Source organism: Helianthus annuus, chromosome 2, assembly GCF_002127325.2.
Source record: "Helianthus annuus cultivar XRQ/B chromosome 2, HanXRQr2.0-SUNRISE, whole genome shotgun sequence".
Taxonomy (NCBI): domain Eukaryota; kingdom Viridiplantae; phylum Streptophyta; class Magnoliopsida; order Asterales; family Asteraceae; genus Helianthus; species Helianthus annuus.
The window spans coordinates 40467756-40493108 of record NC_035434.2 but is presented as its reverse complement, the minus strand read 5'-3'; the positions used below and the strand labels follow the sequence as shown (position 1 = coordinate 40493108).

The following is a 25353-nucleotide window of genomic DNA, read 5'->3' as shown; positions in this document are numbered from 1 at the left end:
AAAGTAAAACTCTTAGACAATACACAGTTATTAAATTAAATTTATATATGGTAAATAAAATTATATAAAATAATTTTTTACTGGGTCCATATTAAAAAGAACAATACTCATTCTCTCTTTCTTCTTCATTTGCACACACCACTAGAGTTCTTATTTTCACCATTTTTTTCGGTGAACAGATTCTTTATTTCTATTTCATTTTTTTTCATGTATTCTCTATCATGAGGTCCAAGCTCAAGGAGGGCAATTACAAAATTTCAAGGGGGGCGATCGGAATTTTCGGCGTAAAAGAACACTGAAACTTTTTTTTCAAGGGGTGCGCCCGCACACCCACGGCTTGGGGTGGGTCCGCCCCTGGGGGTGCTACCCACATAGAGAGTTGGTAAACACTCCACCTAGCCAATCACCTCATACCATGTCAACTCTTCTCTCCACTCTCTATTCTGGCTGCAAATATTAACTTTACTCTTACGTTTACCATTCCGATAATACCAATACCGACTACAATATTTTTCGCTCATAATAGTTTCATTCGTCACGGGATCACAGCGGTAGCTCTGCACTCGTTGTAGTCTATGATACCAAAAAATACTCGATTTTAAAAGAAAATTTTCGTTTACTATGATACCAAAAAATACTCGATTTTAAAAGAAAATTTTCGTTTATAAAAGATTATATCAACAAAAAATACTTAATTTTGTATTATATTGTATTAAAAACAAATTATGTGCTTATGTTATACACAAACTAGAGATTTTTTTGAAAACAAAATAATAATCTGATCAAATTCCCAGGCGATGGACTAGTGGTGATGGTTGTGATGTGATGACTGTTGATCACTTATTTTTAAACATAATGAAAAACATAAATGAAATACCTATAACAGCAGACATGGCAGCTGAGAATCCAGTCAGAGATGTAGCCATGGTGTTCGACATACTTGTCAGGATGATCTGGTTCCTCCATAGGGTGTAAAGTGATGATGGTAATACCGAATTAGGGATGAATTCGGTTATGGTTAAGGAGAGAGGGAGAGAGAGGTATACGAAATTAATGATGCTATGGTTATAATGATTGGGTAACTTTTTACCTCTTTAGTTATCTCCTTATATATACACCCAGAAGGAAACCTAATTAGTTAATAAGGGTAATATGGTCCATCAACAATTCCAACTAATATATTATAGGTTTAATGTATTATGATCTAATATAATATAAATGATTATAATGGCTACACAATTAAATATAACACATTAATTATATATCTTACAATGACACATGATAGTGGCGGCTCAATATTATTGGGTGGCTAAAACGAACGATTATGATATCGATTTTGTAACTCTTCTCTCATTGCTGTCGAATGTACTCATAGTATTCAAATGTACTCAAGAGAAATGCAAGCCCTCCACCAATTATATATACGTAAATCATCTAGTTTGTATTAATTTAGATTTTTATTTTAATCACGGAAATTATATATATATATATATATATATATATATATATATATATATATATATTTATCCATAATAAATATTTAGATAAGTATGTTAAACCATCTTTAATACACGTAATACGTAGGTAATAATTTATAAATATAATTATATTATAAATATCATAAAATCTTATCATACTTTAATATTTTTAATTAATTAAATGAGAGAATGAAAAGTGTCGCAAAACAGGTTTCTTTTATTATATAGTATAGAAGATTTACTCAATTTGTACAATACACGGGGTTTTTAAAGATATAACTTTTTCTATTATTTAGTATATAAAATTACATTTATTCAATTCATGTAATAAACGTGATTATTAAATATATATTTTTTTATTATTTGGTATATAAAATTATATTTATTCAACCCGTGTAATACACAAGTAGTCGACCTTGGCCACAACGCATGGTGTCACGGTGATTGACATGTTGTTAGTTGCGGTTAAGAAAATACATCTTTAAGTATTTATATATAAATTTATATTTTAATCTGTGACCGTTCAAAAAATACATCTTTAAATATTTATATATAAATTTTAAATTTTGATATGTTTTTTTTTTGAACGGTAAAATTCTATGATTAATAGAACAGGGCCAGCAACTGCTGTAAAAACCCAAAATTACAAAACGGAAACAAATAAAACTAAAAAAAAACATTACATTACACCCCCATTTTCATCACTTACTTTACTATGTCTCTAATGTTAAAATCCACCCATCTTTCCAAAACGATGCTTTGCAATTTTGATCTGCTCTTTAGCCAGACGAAGCTTTCCAATATTATCTCCTGAATAATGATGTTTTCATTTCGGGAATTTCCGTCAAATTCTTTTTCGTTTCTTGCCTTCCAGATAATCCACATGGTCGTTTGAAAAATCCCGTTAATGATTTTCTTCCATTCCGCTGAACCTATTTGGCCTTCCACGAATTCAAGAGCTTCAGCGCATGATCCGAACTCATCTGGTATCGATATTTTCAGCCATTGTGCTATCCTTTTCCATACTTGCTTTGAACTGGGGCACTTGCATACGACGTGTATGGCCGATTCCTCTTGTTCCTCACATCTTAGACATAAAGGATTACTTAGTTGGATACCTCTCTTAAGTAGCTCCGACTTCACGGGTATTTTATCGATTGCAACTCTCCATGTGAAGTAATTTATTTTTGGCGGTACCCAACTATTCCAATACTTCCATCGTTCCTCTATACCTTCTCCTTGTAGTTTATTTATCTGTTTTCTAACATAAGCCACGGAGAATTCTCCTCTTTCAGCCGCATTCCACACCCATCGATCCTCTCCAGCCTTGAAAGTCACACCAGTAAGTTCCTGCATCAAATCTGTCCACTGAGCCCATTCGTTATCTGTGTCTGGAGGTCGAACCCATTCGAAATTCCATTGGTACTCGTTCTCGGTTTGTATTCTGCATTCCGCAATACTTGCTTTTTTGTTTTTTATGATTTTGAATATCTCCGGATATTTTTCTTTAAGTGCTCTTCCTCCAATCCAGTTATCCACCCAGAATTTTATTCGTGTGCCGCTTCCCGCTTCCGCTACCAATTCTTCGGCTGCAACTATGCCCATCTTTTCTAGCTCTTTTCCTATGCCGATGATGTCTTTCCATGTACCTGCAAAAGCATTATTAATTGGTAAAAGTTTGTTACTTCTTTTACTTTCATGTATTGATTTTATGACTTTTGTCCAAAGTTCCTCCGGTTTCGTCTTGTATCTCCACCACCACTTTATCAAGAACGCGATATTTGCAACTCTCAAGTCTCCAAGCCCGAATCCACCATATTGTTTCATCCTAGTCATTTTACTCCATGCTATCCACCTTATTTTAACTCTTCCGGCCTTTCTTCCCCATATGAAATCTCTTCGGATCGCATCTAAGGTATTTATGACCTTCTTCGGTGCTGGATATAACGAAAAATAATAATTCGGTAATGCTCCCAGTACCGCTTTCGCTAATACTACTCTTCCGGCAAACGATAGACATTTGGCTTTCCACGCCGAAAGTTTGGTATTAAATTTATCGATTACCGGCTTCCAATGTTTGACTCTTTTCATGTTCACGCCTACCGTTAGGCCCAAGAATTTAAACGGTGTTGTTACTTTTCTACATTTTAATACTTCCGCCATTCTTTCAACTTCCTCACCTTCCACCCCTACGCCAGTTATACTTGATTTGTCTAAATTAACTTTTAGCCCCGAACATAAGAAGAAGCATCTCAAAATGCGGTTAAGGTTTTTTATGTTCGTCTCGGACCATTCGCCCATGAATATCACATCATCTGTGTAGCACAGATGTGACATGCACGGACCGTTGTTTGGAAGGTTGATGCCTTTGAATACACCTCTTTCCCCCGCCCTCTTCATGATAACCTCAAGTGCTTCCATTGCTAATATAAATAGAAAAGGTGATAGCGGATCACCTTGTCTTAGCCCTCGTTGTAGCTTGAACTCCGACGTAGGCGACCCGTTTACCAAAACTGATGCCCAACTTGATTTTAAACACGCACCAATCCACTTCGTCCATCGGCTGGGAAATTTCATTGCTTTACAATTGGATAAGAGAAACTTCCAATTAATCGAATCGTAAGCTTTCTCGAAATCCACTTTGAATATGAACATCCCTTTCTTGGTCTTTTTTGCCCATGACATGATCTCGCTAATGATAAGTGGTCCGTCGATAATGGATCTTCCTTCCACGAAAGCCGTTTGCACCGGAGATATTAGCGATGGAATGACATTCTTGAAACCTTTGGTTAAGTGGAATTTTGATATGTGACATTATCTTTACCAATGGGGAGTGTGATGCACGCACTCTTCACGACGAGAGTAGTGGTTGGAGTAATGTCAAACAAGGTTTAATTATGCTCTTTGACTTTTCAGACTTTTTAATTAAAAACATTAAGTTATGGTGTATTTAACAATACCCTTATTCATTAGTTTGTCAAGAAACCTTTGGTTAAGTGGTAGATCTTTGACCTTTTAAATAGGAGGCTTTGAGTCAGAGTCTTATTTGAAACAATATTTGCCATTAAAAAACGAGATTGACAAACAATTAATGGATTCTTCCTTTTTATTCCACATACCGAGGTTAAGTGACATGTAATAAAACTAGAATTCTAAAAAGTAATATTTCTAACAATGACATGCGCCGTAAATGTGAGAGTAGTTTATTCAAAATAGTAACTTCATACACGATATCAGTGGCGAAGCTTAAAAAAATAGTCTGGGGGTCGGAAGGTAACGGATCTAAAACAAATTTCAATTGCGTAGTTTCAAGGTGTATGTTTGGGTCGGACGTCGGTGATTCGATTCGGGTCAGGTCGGGTCAAACATTAAAATATCAAATAAAAAACGTTCTCAAACATTAAAAATGAAGTTATCATTTTATTCTTCCCCATAGCATAATCTAATAACAAAAAAGGTTAACAAATCACCCTAAATTTCAAACTCTAATTTCTATCTAAATCAAATCATAATAAGATTAAACAATAAAATTAGACATAGTTACAGAAAGATTCAACAAGTTTATGGCAAAAATTCGGACCAATTTCACCCCTAATTTTAATCTAAATCACATAAATTGCAACCCAAAATTAAACCTGAAGATAAAACACATATACCTTTAACCTTATGAAGATTGAAGAAGTCGAACAAGAGTACAAGAGCACAACAACGAGCAGAGTTTTGGCTTCTGTTCTCGAACAAGAAGCTGAAGTCGAACAGTTCTGGAACCTGCGTTTTCCCCCTCTTCTGCAATTTTGGCTTGTGGCTTCTGTTCTTCTGGTCGATGTCCCAAAGTAAACGAATTTGGGTTTTTTTTAGATTTGATTTGGGTTATATAATATACATTCTAGTATTCTACCAAATATAATTATTTGGGCTATAATATTTGGGCCAATTAAATATTTTATTTGAGCTATATAAATAAAAAAATTAAAACTGGGGGTTGAAAACGTATATACCTAATTCTTTTTATAAAAACAGGGGGTCGAAAACGTATGTACCTACAAAATCCTATACAAAACGTACATATATAACACTGCTGATCGAAAAGTTCGGGGGGTCGGACGCCCCTCCCCGCCCCTTAAATCATACGCCCCTGCACGATATATTCAAAAGATGAATGTTACTAATGTTTTATCCACAAATGAACATGATTAAGATACAATTGTGATAATAATAGAGACCAATTGAAGATGAAGTGGCGAAGCTTGAAAATTTCTACCAGGTGGGTCGGAAGTCGCCGGACCTAAAAGTATATACCTATTTTTTTATAAAACCGGAAGGTCGAAAACGTATATACCAAAAAATTTTTATACAAAAACTACATATATAACACCATTGAGCGAAAAGTTCGAGGGGTTGGGCCCCCCAGCCCCTCTTAAGCTACGCCCCTGTCAAGATGGTCAATCTCTCAAATGATTTAGCCTTTTGTAGTAGGCAAACACTCTTAATAGTAAGATAAAAGAAAGAAGTAAAAAACACTTTGAAACGATTTTCGTTTCTAATTTCTCATGAATGCAAAAATTACAATTTAAAGGGAAAATGACTTGGAAATAAAGGTGATTTCAACTACAAAACATGGAAGGAAAATGCAAACAAAACTACCCCTATTCTCATGCAAATGCAAACGTGAAAAAGTAGTGGTTGAGTGATGACCCATTTGAACGTGGCTTTTCGGTTTTCATTCTAACGGGTGGAGTCGGATCGTATCAACTCCCCGCCCCTTCAAATCGTCCTTGCCCTCAAGGACGGAAAAAGAACACCATGGTGGTCGCCACTCAATTCCTACCGTAGCTGTAACACCCTGTGTTTCGAAAGTCAAAGTCAATATTGAAGTCAAAGGAAGAAAATATTGCTAATTGCAATCTGTCTCTCCTTGCTCAATCCCTGTTTTGACTTCTTTGACTTATAGTTAGTCTATTTTTATGTTTTTACGTTAAAAACAAATTACGTTCTTATGTTATACACAAACTAGAGATTTTTTTGAAAACAAAATCATAATCTGATCAAATTCCCAAGCGATGGACTAGTGGTGATGGTTGTGATGTGATGACTGTTGATCAGTTATTTTTAAACATAATGAAAAACATAAATGAAATACCTGTAACAGCAGACATGGCAGCAGAGAATCCAGTCAGAGATGCAGCCATGGTGTTCGACATACTTGTCAGGATGATCTGGTTCCTCCATAGGGTGTAAAGTGATGATGGTAATACCGAATTAGGGATGAATACGGTTATGGTTATGGATAGAGAGAGGTATACGAAATTAGTGATGCTATGGTTATAATTAGTGGGTAACTTTTTACCTCTTTAGTTATCTCCTTATATATACACCCAGAAGGAAACCTAATTAGTTAATAAGGGTAATATGGTCCATCAACAATTACCAACTAATACATTATAGGTTTAATGTATTATGATCTAGTATAATATAAATGATTATAATGGCTATACAATTAAATATAACACATTATTTATATATAATCTTACAATTACACGTGATAGTGGCGGCTCAATATTATTGGGTGGCTAAAACGAACGATTATTCATTAGTTTGTCAAGGAACCTTTGGTTAAGTGGTAGCTCTTTGACCTTTTAAATAGGAGGTTTTGAGTCAGAGTCTTATTTGAAACAATATTTGTCGTTAAAAAACGAGATTGACAAACAGTTAGTGGATTCTTCCTTTTTATTCCACGTACTGAGGTTAACTGACATGTAATAAAACTAGAATTCTAAAAAGTAATATTTCTAACAATGATATGCGCCGTAAATGTGAGATTAGTTTATTTAAAATAGTAACTTCATACACGATATATTCAAAAGATGAATGTTACTAATGTTTTATCCACAAATGAATATGATTAAGATACAATTGTGATAATAATAGAGACCGATTCAAGATGAGATGCCATAGGACTTCAACAAAGGCCCATAAGCATAGTTGTTTACATTTAAGGCAGAAGATTAGGCTTGTGTGGGAATTAGCTTTGGCTTAGATGATGCGGTTAAATAGGGTCGGGTTGGTGGTTTGGATGGTGGTGGGAACTGATCGGGGTTAGGGAGCTGAATTTTGGTCGGTAGAGAGGATGCGAGTGATGGTCGTGAGTGAGTTTGTTTTTATAGAAGTGAACATTACTTATGAGTAGAGCAGGCTTAGATTAGAGTCGTTAAAAATAAAAATATCACAATAATTGTTATCTATAGAAGTGAACATTAATTATTAGTTCCTTAAAACAATTAGAATTATGTTTCCTCAATGTAACTCATTCCATCTCATTACCAATTCCATCAGAAGCATCGAACATGAAACATGCCTTCAACAAGCTATCAAACATTGACCAACGACCACCTCGGTTTAGCAATATGAGAGATCAACTCGATTTGCAAATACGATCAAGTCTAAAGTTGATGAACATTTGGTGTAACAGGACAAACATCAAGGTTCAAAACTCGTATTTGTAGACCATGTTTCAAAAGGTCAACAAAATCAAACAGAAAACTGGGTCAACACAACCACCATTTTCACATAAAAATACGAGTAAACTGAAGGGATGCAAATTGTAGTTTACTCTAAAAGTAATTGCACCCAAAATAGGCCAACACTATATTACTACCAAACCTAGAAACCATAAAAAATATTCAAAAAGTACAAAAAGGGCGATTTTAATTCATTACCATCATCATCATCTAGATTTGATAAAATGTATCATCATAGTAAATGGAAATGAGTGATACATAATGAAATTAATATGAACCATTTCTAGGATTTTCTTTACAAACAAATTATATAATTGTTGTAACATTGCAAAAGGGGTGTTTGTATTTGTGTTTTTGAACTAGTCATTCGTGACTAAAAGTTGCAACAATCAGTTTATATTATAGGTGTGACTTTACAAAGCTTTAAACCATGATAACAAACATGCCCAGTTTAATTTTATTCTTTTTTTTTTCTTTTACCCTTTTCGTATCTAAAGGTTTTACCTTATGAGAGTGTTTTAAGTGTAAGAGGAAGAGTATAAATGTATAATGGTCATACTATAAAATGCATCCAAGGAAATGAGTAAACATGAAACATTACTATGTAGTATTAAATGTTTAGCTACTCATGGATACTCAAAACAAACAAAACAGTATGATCACAATTTCTGGAAACAAAAAAGAAACACCCAAAAGAAAACCGAATGATCAGCCAAACGTCATCGGAACACCTTTCTCTACAATTTCTTTTGCTATTCGCTCATATTCTTCTTTATTTGTGTCATCCGTAAATGTCACAGCAGCATCCCTACGACAGAAAGTTGTTGTAACCAAGTAGGCAAGAAAAAAACTATAAATTAAAAAATTGATAATAATAATAATACTAATACTAATAATAATAATAATAATCAACCCCGCTATAGAAGAGATCGTATTCGTCATGAAATAGAATCTGAATTCTGCAGTAGTCAAGACGATGAAATGCGTCTTCCAACGTCTTGTAAGCCTGGGTAACCAACATTCGTTACGATAATTTGAAAGAATACATATAAAACTAAAACAACACAATTTTGGTTTCTACAAACTTACCATCTGTGCTTGCCGACGATTTTCTAAAAAAATATGCTTTCTCGTAGGGACCGGGATTGAATAAATTGTTAATTCCAATCGGTATCAGGTTGGTTCACGTAACGTGAATTCCGTTGGTATCGGCTCAATTCGCTATGGTATTGGTACGATACGCCGGCAATCGGTATAACATAAAACCCAAATATAAAAATAGAAGCTATCGGCGCACATTTTATATCAATCAAACACTGGTACCAGTTTTGATAATATCAATACCGATGAACGTATCGGTTATGTTCGTAACGGCATCGGTGTTGTACCGGCATTTGTTATATCTCACTATACCAAAAAGATTATTTAATTGTGAATACAAATCCTCTTTTAATTAAATTATACCGAAAGGTTATAGAAATTAAATCTTAAAAATAAATAATTGCTAAATATTATCGAGTCATTGGTCCCTTTTAGGTGCCAAACTGCCAAGAAAGGTTAATGCATAAAAAACACTATTAACTTAGCTAGTTTTTTAAGTAAATAAATCGCAATCACAATAGAATAAATTTATAATGTTGCAGTGGAAGCCCAAATGCGACTCAAAATACCTAATTATTGTCCTAATAAGTTGATCTAGTGGTTAGTCATTTAGTTTCTCTCATTAAGGTCCCAAGTTCAACGGTCCTAAGTTCAACTCCTACTAGCATCACTTTAAAGGACATTGGTGGTGGCAATGATGTTTAGAACTAGGCCTCTCTGGAGGTCGCCAGTTCAAAACCGAGCCAAACCGGGTTTTACCGCAATGGGCCTTCGGGCGGCGGGTTTTCCCCGGAATTGGTGGCTCAGGTATGCATCCAACTCTGACTACTGACCGTATGGAGGATGCATTTCTCGATTGAGTTATCTCAGAAAAAAATCTCCACTCCTTCCCCCACCGCCAATTCGCCACCACTGGCATCGAAGGTATCTGTAAAAACTTCCATTGCGAATCCTCCATTTTGGTTGAGTTTGAAGATGGGTTTTTGCAGAGATATAAAGCCTAGAAACCTACAATGTTGTTAAGGGCCTTCATCATTTGTTAGTATATATAATTAAAATATATACTAATAATAATAGGCCTGTCCTTTTAGCTTACGAAGCCCAAGTGTCCGACACACCCAAGACCAAGAAGAAAATGAGCGGCCCATTTTATCAGCGTTTCTATTTTATATATATTTCTTTTAATTTAATCGTACCACAACTTTTTACGCTTCTCTTATATACTTAAACATCTTAATGTTACCGTGACAACAAATTTCACGAAACGTGACGTGCAGTGGCGGACCCAGTATTTTTTTTCCACTAGGGTCTGCTTTTTCGGTGTTCAAAACAATTAACTTTCACTTAACCCAGTTAATTTTCTCTTAACCTTTAGCCCAATAAACACTCCATAACCCAAGCCCAACCCAATATAATAATCTAATTTGAACTAAAATATAATAACCCAGCCCACCACCCTTTCCTTCTCTCGTCCCGTTCTTTGTTTTGTGATCCCAGACCCACGACACCAACAACAGCGCACAACAGGTCTTTCATCAGGCAGCAGCAACTTCGGATTTCGCAGGAGAGTAGTAAATTTTGACCACCAAACTCACGAAAACAACATCTTCATCACTCTTTCGGGGTATGGTTTGACTATTTTGTTGTTTTCTTGTGTTATTTGGATTTTTAGGGAACTAAAATTGTTAAAAAAAAAGTTTGAAATTTTAGTTGTTTTGAATATATTGTAAGTTGAGGGTTTAAATGAAAATAAATTCTTTGTAAGAAGAAAAAAGAATAAATTTCAACCAATAGGAATGCTTCATTCGACTTCATTTAAGATGAAACATGTATCACCAAATATATATAGGTACGTACATATATATATATATATATATATATAGAGAGAGAGAGAGAGAGAAAGAGAGAGAGAAAGTATAATGTACTTCAAGGCTTAACCTACATTAACATACATGACAAAAAATATAACATGCGTTATTATCATAGAACGTGCGTGATTATAGTCCCATGCGTGATTATGTGGTCCCATGCGTGATTATGTGGTCCCATGCATGATTATGTGGTCCCATGCGTGATTATACCCCTGATCCAACGGTTACCATTGTCTCCTATGTGATGTATGATAAGGCTTTTTGTATGTTAACCTTACTCTATATATATATATATATATAGAGTTAGGATCCTGTAAAAAAGGCCCAAAGTGTGAGAAAGGTAAGAAAGAATCTCAGCCATTAGATCTTTTGATCTAATGGTTGAGATCAATAGGGACCAAAATGTATAATATTTTTATTAATTTGGATTGAATTGAAATATCTAGGGGCATTTGTGTCTTTTTATCTTCATTTTGTAAATCAAAATACCTACAATTTTGTTCTCTCTCTATCATACGTTCCTAATTTCTCTTTTTCTCTCTCTTTCTTCTTCCATATTCAGAACAGAATCCCTTGTTACGTCGTCCTCTCCGGTGAGCACCATCGGTGATTATTATGAGTAACTGCAACGGCGCACTGTGACCGGAATTTGATCGGTGCGGTTAATAAAGACACAAAGTCGGTTGAGAGTTTCGAGAAGGAATAATCAGGTGAGCTATTGGGGGTTTCTTGAGCGTTAACTGATTTTTGGTACTTTCTCATCCACACCTACAACAAACGATTCAATCACCAAAGTACCTGGCCTCCCGTCTAAAATCTTCCGATGAAGCGTGATAATCGACTAGTAGTTCCGCAGCCTGTGGTCACCACCAACGATTTTTATGCCAAATATATGTGCAAACAGAAAACGTAAACAGAGAAGAAGGAAAAGTGAATTTGTTGTTGGCGTTTGTTTGTGATTATAAAAAGAAAATAGGGTTTTGTAATATAATGTGAATTTTTAATTCTATAAAATGTGGAAGGTGAGTTTTCCACTTGTAATGGCGGTGGCGGACCGGCAGTGGTGGTGCCGGCAGCGGAGAAGAAGATGATACAGAGATGTAAGGATTATTGAATGGTGTTATTTTTCTTTTCATTAATGGTGTTTTTTTCCTTTTGTTAATGGTGTTTTTTATTTTCTGAATGGTGTTATTTTTCTTTTCTTAATGGTGTTTTTTTCTTTTCTGAATGGTATTTTTTTTCTTTTTCTGAATGGTGTTATATTTCTTTTACTGAATGGTGTTATATTCTTGTACTGAATGGTGTTTATTTTATTTACTGCTGAATGGTGTTTTTTTTGTGCTGAATGGTGTTATTTTTGTGCTGAATGATGTTATTTTTTTGTGTGAATAGTGTTTTTTTTTTGTGCTGAATGGTGTTATATTTTTTGCTGAATGATGTTATTTTTGTGTGAATGGTGTTTTTTTTATGCTGAATGATGTTATGTTTGTGCTAAATGATGTTATTTTTATGTGAATGGTGTTTTTTTTTGTGCTGAATTGTGTTATATTTGTGCTGAATGGTGTTATATTTTCTGAATGGTGTTATATTTAAAACACCATGTATGAACATGCTCTGAATGGTGTTATATTTATGGACGGTTATAAGTCCTTAAATCAAGGATTTTCTCTCTCCAAATCCTTAAATCAAGGATTACCATATTTGAATTTGTTAATGCATTTACAATTATACCCTTTTCAATTAATTTAGATCTAATGGTTGAGATTATTTCTTATCTTTCTCACACTTTTGGTCTTTTTTACAATAGTAAAAAAGGCCCAAAGTGTGAGAAAGGTAAGAAAGAATCTCAACAAAACATGTAAGCATACGACTGATGGCATTGCATGTTGCCTACCACAATGATTTATGAGAGTCAGTCAGCATTTTGAGCCTCAGGATAAAAGCTTTTAACAATCAAAAACCGTTGGTGAAACCGTACCACTAAATATAATATATGTTAAGCTGCTGAAAGATCATTAGTATCACGCTCCCTAGGTTACCCATATACATACATCAAAAATGTAAATTGTCAGTGTTGATAAATAATCCAGTCGAGAACAACTTAACATCAAAGGATATTGTTTCAAAACGATTAGAAGCTAGGCGTACGTTTTCACATATAGAAGCCAGCCTTTAGTTTCGTCTCACATTCATCAAACACACAGCATCCTCACGAGCGCCCTCTAAATAATCGTATTCAATCCGAAAGCAGGAACATAGTTTACAATAGAATGATATCTCCTCAGAGCTCATCCCCCAAAATGACGGTGTCTTCCGTGAGTGGATAATATTCATAATTTCAACCATCTCTTGTGGCGAGAGACGGGCCCTCGGATCCCACCCCCACATGAGGAAGGATATACGGGGGTAAAGGGTGTAACCGTCCAGCATGTATCTAGGCTCACGCGTGCTGTGATAGGAGTCAACGTTGTAACGGGCCATGCGCCGATTGCTGCATTAAAAAAAGATCTTAATTAGGGAAGATGTTTTAGAAAGGGGGAAAAAAAAAAAGAAAGAAAGAAAGAAAAAGAAAAAGGCTGCAGCATGCATGCATGCATACTATCTAAACGAAGATGGCACATGAGAGTGAAAGTAGGTCATAAAGAAGCAAATTTTTTCTTCAACCATTTTCAAATCTTTCTTATCATTCGTGTTGCTCATGATATAAACTGCTTCCTTAAGCAACAAATGCAAATGATACGGAATACGGTCGGGTCCAGTCCCAGGAGAATAAAGACCGAAGTCGAATGCCCCGTCAAGGATCAACGTCGCGTACCTAATCTCAAGTCTATCCAATACCTAAACAATCAGAGCAAAAGACAATATCCAGTCATTCCGAGTACTGATTCAAATATCATACAAGATTAAGATTAAGCTTCATGTCAAATTAAACACGAGCACCAAAAAACATTATATTTACTAAAACCCTTGTTGATTGCTTCTTTTAACCAAATCAGTTAACTGATAATAGGTTTATGTGACTTATCAATTTTGATATATAACAGTACCCAGGGGCGGACTTACGTGTAAATTACGGGTTCCCGGGAACCCAGTCTTTTTTTTATTTTTAGTGTAAATATATATAAGAAGCTGAAAAGGAACCCATAAGTATATTATAAAAGGAACCCATAAACATAAAAGGCCTTGGTTCCACTGGTTATAATCCCGCTTTTCTTCCTAACCCACCCGGGTTCGAATCCCGTCATTGCATATATTTTAGTCCGGTTTTTTTTTTTTTTTAATTTCCCTTTTAGTTTTTTTTTTCTTTAAACTAATAGAAACATTAAAACCCATTTAGGGTTATATTGTAAAACACACGCCGCACATTTGTAGAACACTCGAACAGCAGCAGCAGCGAACATCATTATCTCCGCCACCAGTCCGCCTCCGGCCTCCGGCCTCCGCCCTCCGCCCTCCTCCGCCTCCGGCTGCTCCGCCGCCTCCGGCTCCGGCTCCGGCTCCTGATTATCATCATCTCAGTTCGATTTCCGGTTAGTTTTACAGTTAGTTTTAACTTTATATCTATCTCTTTGTTTTATATGATTATATGAACGAGGTTGATGATTGTTGGGCCTAGGATAGTTACCAAGCTTTGTTTATGCCTTTTGTATGAATTCCAAATTGTTTATCAAAACTTAATTTCATATATCAAACACGTCGGTCAAAAAAACATGTAGGAATTCCAAATTGTATATGCCTTTTGTGGTGTGGTGGTCAAAAATTGTGGTTTTAAGTTAACAGTGGGTTACTGGGTTTTGAAAATTGGGGTTTTAAGTTAACAGTGGGTTTAAAAATTGGGTTTAAAAATTTCCATTAAGTGGTTTTTAAGTTAATATTGCTGCTTAGAGTTAATATTGAATTTGTTTGGTATTTAGGCATTATCAGTTATGCAGAAGAATATTTCAAGTTTCTTTCAAAGGCAACCACCACCTAACATTGAATCGTCATCTTCAACTAGTAAACCCTTGAAAATCGTTTTGGATGATCTTCCGTGGGATCCTTCCGAAAGGAAACCAATTTCATCTTATCACCCTAGTCAAAAAGATGAAATTAGACGAACATATTTGCTTCGAGGTCCATGTCAACCGAAAGGGAAAAAAACAGATTTTCCACAAACACTTATTGGTAATAGTGATAAGTTAAGACGGTTCAATCCAAAATGGTACACAGAAAAGCATGGAAATTGGTTGGAATATAGTGTCAAAGCGGATAGAGTGTATTGCTTATATTGTTACTTATTCAAAGAAAGTGGACAAAAAGATGCATTTGCGAGTGAGGGGGTACAATGTTGGCATAGGAAAGAAGAAAGATTCGAAATTCATGTTGGTAAAAGCAATAGTTTTCACAACAGGGCGGTTCAAAAAGGAGAAGACTTACTTAAAGAAGCCCAATCTATACCAGCGGTTCAAAAAAAACCCGAGCAAAACAAAGAATATAGAATCCGATTAAGTACTTCGGTTATACTCGCTAAAGGATTGTTGAATGGCGGATTACCTTTTCGGGGTCATGATGAATCTGAAGCATCCTTATATAGAGGACATTTCATAGAGTTTTTAAAATTGTTCGCACAAATAAATGAAGAAATTGCAAAGTATATATTAAGTAATGCTCCGAAGAATTGCCAAATGACGGCTCCATCAATACAAAAAGACATTTGTAATTGTTTTGCAGAAGAAGTGTTAAAGATGATATTTGAAGAGCTTGGTGATGATGTCTTTTCTTTATTAGTTGATGAATCGAGGGATATTTCTAAAAAGGAACAAATGGCCGTGGTTTTGAGATTTGTTGATAAATTAGGATTTGTGAAGGAGCGATATATTGGTGTAGTTCATGTTATGGAAACAACCGCTTTATCTCTTAAATCTGCAATTGATGAATTATTTGCTCACCGCAATTTAAATTTGGGTAGGGTTAGAGGCCAAGGATATGACGGTGCAAGCAACATGTCCGGTGAGTTTAATGGTTTGAAAACTTTGATTTTGAAAGAAAATTCTTCGGCATATTATGTTCATTGTTTTGCCCACCAACTTCAACTTGTTGTTGTGGCCCTTGCAAACAAGCATCTTGAAATTTGTAGATTTTTTAAGGAAATAACAGATTTAATAAATGTTGTTGGTGCATCGTGCAAACGAATAGATTTGCTAAGAGAAAGTCAAAGAGAGCTTTTGGCATTGAATCCGGAAGTTGTAATCGGAAGTGGAAATAATCAAGAAATGGCACTTACAAGACCCGGAGATACACGTTGGAGCTCTCACGAAAAAACACTTCTTCGTTTGCTTACCTTATATCCTTGTGTTATTGAAGTGCTTGAATATATAGAAACTTCGGCATGGGAACCAATTCACAAAACTCAAGCAAATGGACTTCAATTATACATGAAAAGTTTCAAGTTTGTATTTTATTTACATTTGATGAAACATATCTTGGGAGTTACTAACTTATTGTGTGTCGCTCTTCAAAGAAAGAATCAAGATATTTTGAATGCAGTTGAGTTGGTTAGATCTACCAAAGAAGAATTACAAAGGTATCGACTTGAAGGCTTTGACTCACTTTTAAAAGATGTCACATCCTTTTGTGACAAGTATGATATTGAGATGATTAACATGGAAGATGAGTATGTTGACCCGAAAAACAGAAGAAGAAAGACCAATATCACCAATCGTCATCATTTTGTGGTCAATAATTTCAACACGGTTCTCGACATGCAAATTCAAGAGCTTGGAAACCGTTTTAACGAGGTAACCACTAACTTGCTTACGTGTATGAGTTCTTTGAGCCCGCGTGATAATTTTAGTTCCTTTAATAAACTAAACTTGCTAAAGTTGGCCGAAATGTATCCGTATGATTTTACTTTTGATGAAAAAGATAAGCTTATCGATGAACTCGGCCACTACATTTCTAATATGAAAAGAGATAGTCGGTTTGATAACCTGAATGGGGTTAGTGATCTTGCCAAAAGGATGGTGGAAACAAGGAAACACATTGAGTATCAGTTGGTCTATCGTTTAATAAAGTTGTCACTAGTTTTACCGGTTGCAACGGCTAGTGTTGAAAGGAGTTTTTCTTCAATGAAGCTTGTGAAGACAGAATTGCGTAATAGGATGGGTGATGGATACATGAACGATTCTTGCATTTGTTACATTGAAAAGGAGTTCTTACAACAAGTTTCCGTTGAGAGTGTAATGCAACGTTTTCAAAAGATGAAAACCCGTCGTCAACAACTTTAGGTAGTTTTTTTATTTGTAAAGACTATCGTATTTTATATTGTGTTTTTAAATTTCTAATGACGATTTTCTTTTCATCGTTGTATCGTACTTTTATTATGTGATGAATCTTACCCGATCCGAACCATCGAACCGACCCGAAATTCTTTATGTTCGGTTACATGAAATTGGAGTATCTAAAAAAGTGAACCCAGTGAAAAATATTCCTGGATCCGCCACTGACAGTACCGTGTCCATAAACTCGTCAAATGACATCTCTTCTGTTGCTGGTTGGATGATTTGCACGGGGCCCGGCTCCTCGATGTGCGTTTTCTAAGCAATCAGGGATCGATCAACAAATAGAAATATTTAATGCTGATTCAAACATCATAAGAGACTAAGACTAAGCTTCATGTCACATTGAGATTCATACAACATGAGCTATAAACAATTAATTAATAAATAAATTAATTAATTAATGATAGGTTTATCAATGTGATGTGCAACAGTACCGGTTCAAAATGCTTCTTCCCTTCTGCCCAGGAGAGGGTCCTCAAAACAAACCCCACACCAGTCTATAAACAATCAGAGCAAATAAATTAGGATAATGATAACAAAGTCCAATAGCCACAAGATGATTACTCACAAAAAAAGCATAATTTCCTTAGAACTCGTGTTGTTTTACTTTTAACATAATAATAATTAGGTTCATGTAATGAATAGGTTTATTATGTGATTATCAATTTTGATATGTAAGAGTACCTCTGCTAAACGAGACATATATGACTTCCCTTTTGGCACGGGGTGGGTCTCCTGTAATAAAAAATAACAAAGTTGAATGGCCTATTAAAAATTGATACGACTCACCAAAATGTAATTAAAAAAAAAACATAACTCTATTATCAACCAAACCAATTAATTAAGAGGTTTGATATACTACCTGTTGAGGAGGAGTGGCCTCTAAATGCTGATAATCAACACCAAAGCAGGTACACATTTTACGATAGAATGATCTGGCGTACTCATCCCACTGCCGACATGTGTTAGGAGTAGGAGTCTTCCGTGAGCGAATAAAATCTATAATTTCACTAAGCGCCTTCCATGAAAGACGAAAAGCCTCATCGTTACTACTAAGCTTAATCATGTCCTTTAACTCGCCATTGAACCTCCTCACCTTTTCAAATCACAAACAAAGAGTAATAATTATAAAAAATGACGATTGATGTATAACTATTATTTAAATTAAATAGTACTCTTACCTTCATCCTCCTCTTATATGTTGGCTTCATACTGATCGATCAACAATAACACAACCACAATTATGTAAAATCAATCATTTGAATGAATGAAGAATATGAAATTAGTACCTCATCTTGTCTATTGAAGAGAACCGCAGCAGCCTCTTCCTCTTCCTCTTCCTCTTCCTCTCCTTCTCCTTATCCTTCTCCGTCTTGTCGATTTGAGATAGGCGTAGCCTCTCCTCCTCACTGATCGATCAACAAACAATTACACAATCAGTTATGTGAAATCAATCGACAAACTTGGATGAATAATATGAAATATAAGTACCTGATACAATTTGAAGAGACGAACACCCTCCCCTCCTTGCCGACTCGATATACGCCCACACACTCCTTCTCGGTGAAAACCATTTCGATGAAACCCTAACCACCTCCGCACGTTTGATCTTGTTTCCTTCTTATATATATATTTGTTTTTTTTTCGATAGTTCTTCGGCCCAACTGTCTACCCTAACTTTTTAACATGCAACAAGGTTAAGCTTCCGTTACTTATCATGGGCATCGCTCGTTTCGTTATAGCATCGGTGCAATAAATATAGAAATCAACATGTGTATTACATTGACCGAAAACGAAAATTGGTGTCGGTACCAATGGCACTCATATTCATATATCTTTGCTGACAATGTTGTCTAAATATAATGGTACCAAAACCATAAATGAATACAACTATCCATAATGATGTTGTTCGGTACGCTACACTAGAAACACGGTATCAGTTTATCAAAACCAAAAACAATAAAAATAAATACCAGTAACCTTTGGTCTGCCTCTATTAGGTTTGCCATGATAATGGAAAAGTATCCGTTTTCAATAAAAAATTTATCACAATCAAAAAAATCATCTGTTAGTGCATTACGTCTATTGACTTTGTCTTGTATCATGTAATAGGATAGGTTGGAATTACCAGTGCACAAGGTTCGAGAAACAGATATTAGTGGTTAAGAGTGTGATTTCGCTCGAAATGGACCAAGGTCATTTAGAGCGAAATCAGAAGATTCTGATTTCGCCCGAAATGGCATTGGGTCATTAGGAGCGAAATTAGCACAAGTATATATAGTGCATTGTTTGTTTCATTTGGCACGGAATCAGGATTGTGTAACGAAGTGCTGCCAAATTGTTCTCAGGTTGTAATCAGTGTTAAATCAATACAAGAGGCATTATAATTACTTTGAGCGTCCGTTTCATTGTTTCCGCCTTTGACTCGGATAGAAAACTCTTCTGATCGACTCATTTGGGTTCAACAACGATCCTACAAGTGGTATCAGAGCACAGAAGGAAGAGTTTAGCTCAATTGCATTAGATTTCTGTCTTCTACACCTTCTTTCTTCAACAGAACAAAATTTAACGGTCAAAACCTGTTTAATTTTTCACAGACTGTGTAAAAGTGAAAATTAACAAAGCCTTGAAAGTTATAGGACAAAATTAGGACTAAAAATGACCAAAATTGACCTCGGATCTGATTTCGCTCCAATGAACTGTGGGGTTTCGCTCGAAAGTGTTTTCTGATTTCGCTCAAGATTTCTAATTTCGCTCCAGAGTTAGTTGTGATTTCGCTCCAAACTGTTAAAATAGTGATTTCGCTCCAAAAGATAGTCTGGTTTCGCTCCTAATAGCAAAGACTGCTATTTCGCTCCGAACTCCAACCTGATTTCGCTCGAAAGATTAAACTTGATTTCGCTCTAAAGGCTTAAAGTCTAATTTCGCTCTAAAGTGTTATTGATTGATTTCGCTCGAAATTAGATGTCTGGTTAAAGTCTGATTTCGCTTGAGAGTTATATTTCGCTCGAAAGTGAACTTTTTCACGTCAAGATCATTTCACGACAATCGAGTGTCGGTTTATTTCAGAATATTTGATATTGTTTAAACTGATTGAGTTTGTTTGTTTGTTCTCAGGTGATTAAAGATGACAAACAGCAGTGAAGAATTTTACAACACATTCTACAACGCATTTACTTCAGAATCTACAGAGAGAAGATCTGAGATGAGAGAATATTCGAAGGAGATTTCAGAGAATTTGAAGTTTGAGAACATGTATGGAAGTCAACAGAAGCCACCGAAGCTAATGAAAGTTGAAGATTATAACTGGTGGAAAAACCGTTTTGAGGGTTGGGTAAAAGCTTTCGCTCCTGAAAGTTGGTTAAAATTGAAAAATGGATATACTGCACCAGTAAAAGAGGGAGGAGAGTTAATAGATGAAAAAGACTTCACAGAAAGAGATATAAAAGATGTTGTAGCTTAATATAAAATGATTACATTAATCAAACAGTCAGTGAGAGAAGATATTATTTCGCTACTTGAACAAGAGAAAACTTCGAAAAGTTTGTGGGAAGCATTAGAGAGAAAATGTGTAGGAAGTAATGAGATTGTAAAAAACAAAAAGAAATTGTTGCGTAAAGAGTTTGATCTTTTTGGCTGTATGAAAAATGAATCTGTTTGTAAAATGATCGAGAGATTTGGACATCTAAAGATGGAGCTGGCCAGACACAAAATCACATATACTCAAGAGGAGCTGGTTGATAAACTGTTTGATTCTTTGCCCAATTATCAAGATTGGCAATTGATGTGTGTAAAATGCAACATATAAATTACATCAAATGAGGCATAAATTGGGCGTATTGACATCGTGAACAAGTTACTAAAAAGTCGAGTCTAAAATAACATATTTTAGACATTAAAACGAGCACATATCTAAACGATCGATAACAAGAATCTGGAAAGTCGAAAACTATACAAATTTCTAACTATTTTTCATAGGAAAAATGAACTTATTTAAAGTTTACTACTTGGTAACATTTTGGTAAAAATTGCAAGATCATGTTAATGGACTCATAAAGTTAGAATTGGGCTTATCAAAGCTAGTAATGAGCTAGGCCCAAATTCCTTAATACATGGGCTATGGCCCAATGACAATATAACATGGGCTCGGCCCAATAACATTAAAACATGGTTTAGATACGGTAACATAGATGACATGGGCTCGACCCAATGGCATGAGCAAGGGCTCAATTACACCTGTGCGCGGCACGCAGACATATGAAGGGTGAAGCCCATTCACCTATAATTCAATACATATAGAATACATGTATGTACATAACAATCGAGCGAGTAAACTATCAACGCTCTAAAATACAAAGTTGTTCCAAAGATGACAAACGAGAACATAATAAAGAATTCAAGATGAACAACTTGTACGAGGTCCGAAAGACCTAGTGTCTAACGAGATTAGTACACATGTAGGTTATTGACACGTACGGACGCTCACTTCGATATCATAGTACACGGAACACAAACTTGTGAGTTCATGTCCCCCTTTTCTCTTAACTGTTTTCGAATTTATAACTCTCGGGGGTGAAATACATGTTACATATGTTTCAACGGTATGATTTGGCTATGAAATGAACTATTAGATCATGTGAGCATAGGCTGAAATTGAAATGCCAATAACTCTCATAAGAAACATGGACAAAGGTTAGATCTAACGGGTACGGCCGAGCCCCACTCATGGTCCATTTATGACTACTTAGAGTGCTGTTATGTCCCAGTCGAGGTGATTCGACAATGGTCAAGGTGATTTGACACAGTCAAGGGGATTTGACACAGTCGAGGTGATTTGACACAGTCGAGGGGATTCGACACAGTCGAGGGGATTCGACACTAATAATAGCCCACTTGGGTTGGGTACTCCCTATGTTTTCACATATATTAATGTCCTTGCAAAACATTAATTGATCTATTCATAGACGCTTTACATACTTGTTTTCAAAGGAATCTCTCAAATGTTTACAAGTTTATTGGAACTCATACAAAACGCATGAACTCGCTCAACTTTTGTTGACTTTTTAAAACTACATGTATTTCAGGAAATAAGTCTTGAGCCGGTGATACATGATTGGATGCAATGATTACCTTTCTTACGTCACACGCAACACGCTTCCGCAACTAGCAGGGTGTGACAGATTGTGTTTCTGAAAATAAAACAAGTTCATTAATTTGAAATTTGAATTTCTATCAAAAATCAAAAACAGTCTGTGATATCTCCAAGGTCATTAGTTTGGACTTGGATGATTAACTGTGGGGGATTTGGATGCTTATATTGTTCTAGAGCTAGTTTCCGATACGATTCGATGAAACTGCCAAATTCATGAGAAGTGATTTTGAGGAGTTTGAGTTACCAGATTACGATATCTGGAAGTTTAAAATGTTGTTACTTATAGTTGTATGAGGATTGCAGGAAAAGTCCAGACTACGATCCCGAGAGCAGAGCCTAAGGGGGAGTCTGAAGACAAGCTTGAAGCTAGGAGGAGTTTGTAGCTGGAAAGCTAGGTGTCGATCCCTAAAAGCACGGAAGCTTGACGAAAGGGGGAGCCTTATGATGAAGCTGTTGATGATAGAGTCAGTGATGAGATTCTGTTATAAAAGTTAAAGAGTAAAGCTGATCAAGAGAAAAAAAATTGAAAGATGCTTTTTAATGTTACAATCTGAGTGAGAATGCAAAATGATCAAGACTGAAGAGGTGTTATGCTGAAGACTAGACACTGAAGACTTCGTCAATATCTGAGGAGGAGTCTGTGTGACAACTCACTCAAAACCAGGTATCCGTACGACCTAATTAACTATTAATTATTGCTTAATTACTGTGCTTTACTGAGTTTGCTGATAAACTGCTACTTGATTTCTGATAACTGTACATGTCTGCATCATACTTTGATTTCCGTCACTACATTACTTAATTACTGAACTTTAGTGACAAATATGATGCACAAAAGCACAGTAGCATTTGAACGGATAACCTATTGAACATGCTGATATAGCCAGCATCAGGCAAACACTGCCTCTAAAGGCCTGTATGAGCCAGAATTATTTTACTACACCCATAGTGTGTGTAGGTATACAAGGGTTGTATGATTACGTCTCTAGGGATAAGATATAGAGATTTGGATGTGCCTAAAACATACTTTAAACACGGAACATAGCACTTTTATCAACATACTAGCTTCTAGCTAATTAATAAAGTGCCAAAACATGAGAAATTATTCCTGACACTTTGCAGAATAAATTGTGTCGCTAAAAATATTATTTATGACGCTTAAAAGATTACTTAAGCACTTTAACGGATTACTATCCAACCGAACAACCGGACAATACCCGGAGCATAAAAATATTGCCATAAATATTATTGGCATTTTTCTGAGCCAGTTAGGGTCCCTGATTACCCTAACACCCGCATTATAACGCATTAAACAACTAACGGGGTTAAACCCTAAACTTAACCGACTTAACTTAACTAAACTGTAACTGAACAATCGAGATCCAACCGGGTGGTCCCACCACCCTAATGAAATCGGCCAAGATGATGGGACAAGGGGGGGGGGTACACTTTTATTATATTATATTGGGTTTGTGGATATCTAGAACAAGAAACCGTTGGGCGATAACGAAAATTTTCTCTATAAATACACACACTCACACATAGAACACACACACTCATCAACTCACTCTCTCTCCCCCTCTTGTGCTCCCTCACGGCCGTAGCCACCCACCACCATCCATCCATTGCTCGGTTCTTGTCTTGCCATTCCAAGTGCACACTAGCGTCGGGGATCACAAACGAGGAAGCCGAAAGCAAACGGAAGTTGAAGGACCTCGCTACATTGCTTTTATCCACGCCATTTTCGACTAGATTCTTCCCTAGCCCCGAGCTAGAGGTATATTGTTTAAAACTTGTTCTTGTTCGTATCTAAGGTGGTTAAAAGGATTTTTAATGGTTGAAAGTCGGTAACCCATCATTTGAATCTAAAAAGTCTACTAAAACATGAAAATCGTTGGATAAAAGGTCATGTCTTGTGTAAATGTCGTAGTATTTGAATATGTTGATTGTTAAGGCCCGATCTACGATGTGGTGGCTCTTATCATCGTTTAACCCGACTTTGTTAAGATCCCGAATCTTGACATACACTTGTTTCTAGCAGTACGAGGGTTAAAAGGTGAAACTCCACCACACGGGAAACATGAACTTGTGTAAAAGTGTTTTGACGCGTGAAATAGTATTTAAAACGAGCCGATCTACGTATGTACAAGTGGTATATTCGTAGAACCGGGTGTTGAGAAAATCATGTTTTATAAAAGTGGATAACATGTTAATAAAAGATGATTTCTATAAACTACAAGTGTAAAAACACTTGTGAAACGAAAGATCCGACAGAATAACAATTTTTACAAAAATTGTCGGGAAGTTGTAAAGAGAGATTTGTTCTAAAAACGGGGTTTTTACAAGACTAAATTGTTTATTACATAGATCCACTAAATATAACGAGATCTACACAATAGTTTTTAGAAAAACTACAAGTTCATGTAATAATGCGATTTTACATACTAGTCTACAAGTTTGAAGTGTTGAAACTTGTTTAATGTGTTGGAAATTGATTGGTTGATTTAAAAGAAGTGTTGAAATGATTTTGTAAAAGAAAATGATACGCTTAAAAGCGTGGCCACCTCCAGTTACAGGGGAAACTCTGGCGAAATTTTTCTAAAAATCTAACACTTAGAATTATTTACAAGTGTTAGAATTATTTTTGAAATGTTTTCAAAATATATTTCGCCATGACTTTATTTATTAAATAATCGGAGGTGGGATTTTCACAAAAACTAAACGTGATAAATATTTATTCGATAAATATATTTTTCACTACACTGTTTATGATTATTTTGTGAAAATGTATAAATATTATTTTTAGAGTAAAAATAATATTTACTAACTTTGTCGAACCCAAAATAATACCAACGCCTTCATGACAAACATATAAGTTACAATGGTAATTACTATTACCACTTAATCGCCAAA

At 35.6% G+C, this 25353-nt stretch overlaps 2 protein-coding genes across 3 annotated transcripts; one reads left to right on the top strand and one right to left on the bottom strand.

Annotated features, from left to right (window-relative positions):
- Positions 1-12983: 12983 nt before the first annotated feature.
- LOC110913950 lies at positions 12984-18537 on the bottom strand. 2 transcript variants are annotated; one of them, XM_035978844.1, is made up of 7 exons: positions 18470-18537; positions 18151-18384; positions 17973-18023; positions 17723-17785; positions 17460-17543; positions 13784-13806; positions 12984-13459 (listed from the first exon to the last, which is right to left on the bottom strand). In XM_035978844.1, exons 1-7 carry the CDS (start codon positions 18497-18499, stop codon positions 13141-13143), a joined length of 804 nt encoding a protein of 267 aa, XP_035834737.1. In that variant the 5' UTR covers positions 18500-18537; the 3' UTR covers positions 12984-13140. The 2 variants fall into 2 exon arrangements, with proteins under 2 accessions (XP_035834737.1, XP_022014461.2); XM_022158769.2 differs by having other exon boundaries at positions 13568-13806; positions 18470-18529.
- Positions 14399-17310, top strand: LOC118483254. The gene is made up of 3 exons (XM_035978849.1): positions 14399-14498; positions 14883-15067; positions 16528-17310. Exons 2-3 carry the CDS (start codon positions 14989-14991, stop codon positions 17232-17234), a joined length of 786 nt encoding a protein of 261 aa, XP_035834742.1. The 5' UTR covers positions 14399-14498; positions 14883-14988; the 3' UTR covers positions 17235-17310.
- Positions 18538-25353: the final 6816 nt, after the last annotated feature.